The sequence below is a fragment of the Triticum dicoccoides genome, chromosome 4B (assembly GCF_002162155.2).
Source record: "Triticum dicoccoides isolate Atlit2015 ecotype Zavitan chromosome 4B, WEW_v2.0, whole genome shotgun sequence".
NCBI lineage: Eukaryota > Viridiplantae > Streptophyta > Magnoliopsida > Poales > Poaceae > Triticum > Triticum dicoccoides.
The window spans coordinates 676,974,762-676,982,221 of record NC_041387.1 but is presented as its reverse complement, the minus strand read 5'-3'; the positions used below and the strand labels follow the sequence as shown (position 1 = coordinate 676,982,221).

The 7,460-nt window shown below is 45.4% G+C and overlaps 1 protein-coding gene across 1 annotated transcript in view; it reads right to left on the bottom strand.

Annotated features, from left to right (window-relative positions):
- The window catches only part of LOC119292313 (senescence-induced receptor-like serine/threonine-protein kinase), a 9,334-nt gene extending 5,442 nt beyond the window's left edge, over positions 1-3,892 (bottom strand). Inside the window, exons 1-4 of the mRNA XM_037571157.1 lie at positions 3,762-3,892; positions 2,938-3,505; positions 2,050-2,555; positions 1,278-1,422 (exon numbers count right to left, since the gene is read on the bottom strand). Coding sequence (XP_037427054.1) covers positions 1,278-1,422; positions 2,050-2,555; positions 2,938-3,505; positions 3,762-3,855 — 1,313 coding nt within the window. The 5' untranslated portion in view covers positions 3,856-3,892. The remainder of the gene's footprint in view (positions 1-1,277; positions 1,423-2,049; positions 2,556-2,937; positions 3,506-3,761) is intronic.
- Positions 3,893-7,460: the final 3,568 nt, after the last annotated feature.

Here is a 7,460-nt window from a genome sequence, read left to right as displayed (position 1 = left end):
CCTCGATAGACTAGTGGCAGCAGGGTGCTCTTCCTTCCCCACCTTAGTCCGGCAGGTGCGGGCCTCAGGATCCAGCAGTGGCACAACGGTAGGAGTCGGCGGCGGAAACATGGGTTGTGGGCGGCTGCGTGAAGTGCTGCAGCGGCAGTAGTGCGTGGCAGCCTCCGGCGGCTGTGAACGTCGAGATCTAGGCCCAGGCGGCAGAGGCCAAGGTTGGCGCGAGCTGCGCGTGTCCACCCATGCCGTGGTCGCGGCTGGTGGTGGTGGAGGCGCATCAGTGATGGCAGGTGGGCATGCTAGTAGGTCTCAAGGTGTTTCGCCGGCTTGATGATGGTGGCATTGCCGATGGTGACCGAGTCTTCATTAGTGACTTTCCGCGGTTATGTGTCAGCCATTGAGGTGGGGCGGCATAGGGGTGTGTTCGGTGGGGAGGTTGGCTAGAGGGATGGGCGGCGCCGACGTGCTCGGGCCACCCATCACTGGCACAGAGGTATGTCTGTCCGGATGCGAACACTCCCCCAACTTCCCCTTTCCCTGGATACTTGCACGTTGTGGCAGCTCTGGCTATGTTCAAGGCGGGACATATGCTATGGTTCGTCGATTGGGGGTGTCCCTTTGGTACAAAGCATATCTCTTTGGATGGTCTTGGGGGTGTTGAGATGACGGACGGCGGCCCTGACGGCGGGAGGCATGGCGTTCGGGGCGGAACCTGCGTCTCAGGGTCGGGCGGGCAGCCATGGCATCGCGGGGGGCTTGGCAGCGGGTCGTTGTGGAGCAGGGGTGTGTCGGAGGGGTGTTAACGTCGGGGTACATCACTTGATCAGTTCTTGTACTGGCCGTTGGTGGCAGCATCCGTGGACGTCGTATTCTTCATGAAGGCTCTGTCGCGGTGCTCCCACTCTTTGCGTGTGGCTCCGAGTGAAAACTTAATCCGCGGATCAGTCGGTGGTGGCTATCCATGACCGTACCCTTCTGGGAGGCACAATCTTGGAATCCTTGCTTCATCATTGTCCGTCTCACCCCTCCTCGGGAGTGCGGAGGTCTCCGTCATCTCCAAGTAGTTTGCTTGGTTGTCCTCCGATTATTGTGATGGTGCCTGGCACCTTTGTATCTTGCTTTGGTTGTGTGATGTTGTGTGTCGCGGTGGCGTGTGTTTATATCGGTTCGCTCGGATGTCTGTGGTGATGTTGCTTTATAATATAAACTGGGAGAAACCCCTTTTTTGGTAACGTCTAGATTCTAAATTTACATGATACAAGTCTTGGTTTTGTACTTACACCGTTATAATCCTTGGAATCTGGTTGCTCTTAGAGTAGTCACAAGTCAATCCTTTCCAGGAATACTCTATTGGGGAGCATGGATCTCCATTCCAGCTTGTCCGTGCCAAATTGTATTGTGCCTTGACGTCTTTCATGTACTTTACTACAACAGCAGAAAGACAAGTGTAAATATTTGGACAGCATAAAGTAGCTGTATTAGATTAGCTTAAGAAGCACATTATTTAAGCAATATATCCTCCATTCCGAAATATAAGCCCTTCTGGGGATTCCAATACGGATTACATATGGAGCAAAATGAATGAATCTACACAACAGCAACGGCCCACCAGGACAATCTACACTCTAAAATATGTCTATACATTCGTATATAGTCCGTGTTGAAATCTCTAAAAGGTTTTAATTATATTTAGATACGGAGGGAGTAGAACTGATTAAATTGAACTAATTCATTTATCAACTAGGGTTTTCCAATGGCACATTAGCATTATTTGACCATTAAAGGATGGTTTACTGTGGAATTGAGTGTGCAACTGGTTGATAAACTTGATCTTATTACTTAACTGAAGATCATGACGGTGTGGAATTTTCAGGGGTCTAGACAGTGAGATCTTAGCATTTGTCAATTACATGACGATCATGTGAACCTGCTGCTACATACTGCCTCCGTCTCAAAATAAGTGTCTTAACTTTATACTAGCTTCAGTACAAACTTGTACTAAAGTTGAGATACTTATTTTGAGACGAAGGGAGTACATGACAATAATCTTACCATCATCAGAGTCGGTGGTGAGATTCTTCATCAAAACAAGCGCGTACACCTCCAACGCGTTGATGAGTGGCGGAAGACTCGAGCTGGCCGTCTTGTTTAAGATGAAGTATGCGTCGCCCGTCTGCGTGAAAAGCCCGCTCTGGTACAAGCTGTCCACCTTTAATCGTGACGGGGAAAAACCTGGGAACAGCCCTTCACCGGCGCTGTAGATGTTGAACCTCCTGTTCGGGTTGCTCGCGTTTAGCTCGGTGAAGTGAAAGATCGGGAGAAGCTTTAGGGTCAAAGCGTCTTTATTGGATAGCGATGACAGGCTGACTGTTATGCTGGAGTTGTTTGCGTCTATGCTCATGGCATTCTGCAAGATGGCGGATGGCACCTTGAACCCGTTGCCTGGGAGGTTCTCCAAGTTATCGCTGGTGTCCAGGCTGATATAGGGGTACTGGTAGAGGTCTCCCATTCGCACAGAATAGCTTCCCCAGAAACGGTCATAATTATCCGTTGGATATCTTCATCGCACACACAATGAAAAACAGATAAATAGCTAGCACAATATTCTAATCTCTTACTAGTATTTACTTAAAAGCTAATTGCTATAGGATCTAGCAATCCCTGATTTCTTGTTGCTTTTGAGATTTACTACTTCCTCTGTTCACTTTTATAAGGCTTTATAGATGTTTCAGACATGGTGCAAAACAGCTCAATTTCACTTGTCTAAAACGACTACTTTCTGGGTACTTTCTGTTAGAAGCAATTGCGGAATCAGGAAACAAAGAAGTAGCAAACAAAATGTGCCAACCTAGCAAAATGAAATTAAGACAACCATTGATAGGCATATTTCAGATATAATTCAAAGGGAAACTAGTATTATGGATGGCAGACTTGTCTCACCTTGTGATAACCTCGGTGATGTTGCCAAATCTGAGTCGAATAAACATGCTGACTGACACAGAAGTATTGACAAAAGGGTACATGGTATCTAGTAGTGGCCTCAGCTCCAAAGAAGATATGAAAGGAGTCCCGGAACCGAAGTTTACCAGGCAAACGGACACGGAGCTGCCTGTAGCAACGGTGACCACCTCCTTCCATACTGCATCATCTGTACGCCAATTTGATAAGTCCACCGAATCCCAGAAATTGACGCCGACATAGAGCCCAAACCGAAACAGGGACCCGTCCTGAGTCTTGTTCAACCTATCATAGTTGCCATAAGTAAATATGGCCCTCAACAGGTACTTCTTACCAGGGGTGGCTGGCAGTGTATAGCAATTCCTTGAACCGTCAGGGAAGCTCCTCAGGGTGTTTTGGTTATCATCTATTGTGCTAGCCATGAACTCTGGTAAAACCTCGTGCTTCTCACCGCCCTCGACAAATTCATCATCAAAACTGTACCGCAGTTTTAAGTTGGCGTCCTCGTAGGCACTGAAGTTTTTCAATCCACAATCGATGTTTATGAACCCTGCACGAACACAGAGTACGACATATCGTTATCATGTGTTTCAACTTAAAGGTCTACAAAGCAATGGTCACGGCTTATGCGGCTACACATGCAGTAGCTAGTAAATATTTCTGATTTCTTAGACTTCAGCCATGTGAGAATGTTTGAAGTTGCACGCGTAAGAAAACTGAAGTGTGCGTGCAGATGTTGCAGAGCTTAAAATTAAAGGTCTAGGAATGAAGAAGGGAAAGCTAGGAGGACATGATTTGAACATTACCGGGAGGAGGTTGGGCTCGGACTTGAGTAGTCATGACCAGGATGAGAAGCAGCTCAAAGATCCATGTCAACTCTCTACCGGAGCCGATCGCCATGTGGTGCTCTTTTGTTATTGGGATGTGTGAAGCAAGACACAAACGATGTGTGCAGTTATATAGCAAAGAATGACAACTACCACGGTTTGGTAGTGTGCAGTATTTGATACCGGCCGGTTTGGTTGACCAGACTCGGCGCTGGATTAACAATGCAGAGGAGCCAAAAACCGGTTTGCTCATCATTAGGCCGGCGCTGGAAAGAAATGTATATATGCAACTTGCATTCATGTCATGCATCAAAAGGAAAGAGACTGCAGCTTTCCCCGTTAGAAACCAGCCTGCCATGCCAAACTCTAACGACGTACAATCATCACAGGGGAAAAAAATAACAACTTGCAAGGGTAGTTCCACGATGCTACGCTAACGGACCCGGCTGGCTGATATAAGAATGAGCAATAACGCATGTCTCAGTCTCTGACGTCAACAAGAAGTTTTTATTTCCACGCAATCTCATCATCGGCATGTATGTGGTCGCATGTCGCCGATGGCCGATAGTCACAAAAAGGATAAGCGTACAGTGGGAGAATATTTTTTTCGATAAGGGACGATTTATTACTCAAAAGGTTTAAGTGTTACATCGGCCTCTGCATAACTAAGATGTATACAGCCAAGCCAAATCCAAAGTCACTAAGAAAAAACAGGCGAAATACAAGTAATCATAATATTGAATGACGCCTAATCCGTGGGAGGGCCAACCGTAAGATCATGTTGTCATCCATGTCAGGTAAAACTATCGCTCACCATGTTCTCCAAGCATGTACACACCTCCTTCGACAGGCCTCGATTCTCCACACGGTGTAGAGACGACCATAAACAAAGCGTACCGGTACATCTACAGATAACCTACATAAGAGAAATGCTCTTATCATTAAAAATCTTGTCATTTCTACATACCTACTGCGACCAAATAATGGCAAGCGTTCACACCCCGAGGAGAATTCTAAACTTGTAGTCAATCTCATGTAACCAGTTGCCAAATATGTTAAAAATACTATGTGAAAGATACAAGCCAAAATCTACTTGGATGACCAACCATATAAAACGAGCTAATTTGCATTGGAAAAACAAGTGTTTTATTGTTTCGTCGTGGTGCGAGCGAAGACTTCCTATTTACAAGCGTACCGCGCCAACAACCACCGCAGTCGGAAGCGATCGAGCTGGAGACCCGCATGCTTGTTGAGCCTGCGACGACTTCCTTGCTTCTTAGATGAAGAGGCACGAAGTGGCCAGCTTTAAATTAATAAAGCCCACAAGGTTCACATGTTACAGCTTAGGTTCCTGTGGATCCCAGGTTACAATAAGGATTGTAAACGATCTGGAATGAGTTCAGCCCTTACACTAATTCAATAGGAAAGCCATCTGAAAGCATAAGTAGAGGAAATGGTCGAAACTGGCTCGCAGGTAACTTGTACAGGTAACACAGCTCCGTGACCAGCATGTCGATGATGCTGCAGTCCTCGGGCTTGGAGAGAAGCCTCCATTGCTCTAAGAGCAAACCAATTTTGAAGAAGCGATCAGCAGGTTGCCGCGGAAAAATATCATCGATGGCGAACTTGATTCTAATGTTCCAAAGAGCCCAACAAAGAACGGGAAAAAGAAGCCACACAAAAGTCCTACCTTTGCCAGAGAGGGCTAAGATGATTACCCAGAATTAGTCAAAATTTTGCGGGTTCCTTAGGAACCATCTGAGGGGCCGTGCCGCAGCTCCATCTGGTCTCCATAGGGGAGACAACCACTCATAAGTTGCGAGATTTTTTTTATTTTAAGAGGGGTTTCGGAAGACCAGAAAAACTTCAAAATATAGGTAGCTCATAAATGTGAAGGATCATGTGATAAAGGGAGGAAACTGTGAATTTGCCCGAGGATTCCATGGCCCAAGAGACGGAGTCTTGCTCTGACGAAGGGCCGATATCCTCGATTTTAAGACAAAGTTGTTCCCACTGGACCGGTTCATCCGGGCCAAATATGAGGCGAAAAAACAGACTCTAGCCATCGCTCACATGCGCTTGCAAGGCCAAAGTAACAGGGCGAGAGGAAATTTCAAAGAGCCGTGGGTACCTAGCAATGTGGGGGTTCTCCCCAGTCCACCAATTATTCCAGAAGAGCCATTCCATCACCCATCTGGAATTTGGCCCAAGTTTGAAAAAAAAATGTTGATGCTATGCAAAAACTGAGAGCCCCCAAGTGCATTGGCAGCAAATATATTACGAGCGCTCTGGTACTTGGCGTGAAGGAGTTTATTCCTTGCTCACCTTGGAAAGTGGTGGCGCACGGACGTATGCGCGAGCCCGAAGATGCAACCTCGTTGGTAAAGCACTTGTTGTTTGCTAGGGCGCTCTCCAGTTCAATCCGAGTGTATATGCAATTTGGCGGTGCGTGTGCGCTTTTTTTCGATAGCGCAATCCAGCTCTATCGACTTCTCTTTATCCGTCTAAAATTTAAGAAATGCATAACTTTCAAACTGAGCGTCCAAATCAAAATCAGTTTTCATTGTAGTGTTCCTCACGATGATATCTTTGAAACTATATCCCACATGTACACATCATGATTTAATCCATAAAAATAGTAGATAATTCATGATTGTAATTACGAGTATTGAACTAATCATGTGTACTCCTAGGCATGGTGAAAATAACAGATCTAAAGCAAATGTACAAAAGAGAAACTGCAACCGGTGAAGAATCTCAAACGGGGAAGACAAAATCACATACGGTGCAGTGGAACTAGAACCGCTGGTGGTGTAAGCCATGTTGCCGAAGAGGTTGTCGATGTTAGGGAAGATATCATCGTTTGGGAAAGTAGTCGTTGTTAGTAGTGACGGGAGTGCGCTACCTGTTAAGCTAAACGGCTCTCCCCCGGAAAGGTTCACTAGAGGCGGGTTTCAGAGGCCTATTGTCCCTTTTCACATTGCACTCTGAAAGATGGGATGGAGCAGACTTGGGTGGCGATGCAATGTTCTGAAACCGGGTGGAACCATACACTACCGGAATAACTTAATATCCCGACAGCATTTACTATGCTGACGGTGGGTCGTCGGCATAGGTTGACATTTGCAGAAGCTCTGGGAAAAAACGTCGGCATAGAAAAGCTGTCAGCAAACCTCCAACTATGCTGACGGCAGCCATCGGCATACCTTAATCTATGCCGATGCTATCGGCATATTCTTGGCCCTGGCGACCCGGCTAACACAATCAGAACTATGCCGACGGCCCTAACGGCGGCCTTCGGCATAGATTTTATCTGTATTTTTTATCTTAAATCATTATCTCTTTAAAGTAAATTTTTTGATTAATTTAAACCTGGCTTATCTAAGCTTGAAATATACAATTATATATCGATTTGGGGAAGAATTTTCATAGATTATTAATATCCAGTTTGTTTTTGTTTTTGAGTATGTTAAAAATGTGATCTCATGTACTTTTGTATATAGGTCCTTATACTTGTTAAAATCACAAGTAATTGATACTTGCGTTGATTTTGACAAATTTTATATGGTTTTTTAGGATCTTGAAAGGATTATGTTGCTATACTATGTTTTCAAATTTCAACAAACTGAAATCATGTTCACTTCAGATTTACAAAAAACACCCTTTTGTTTTGACTTT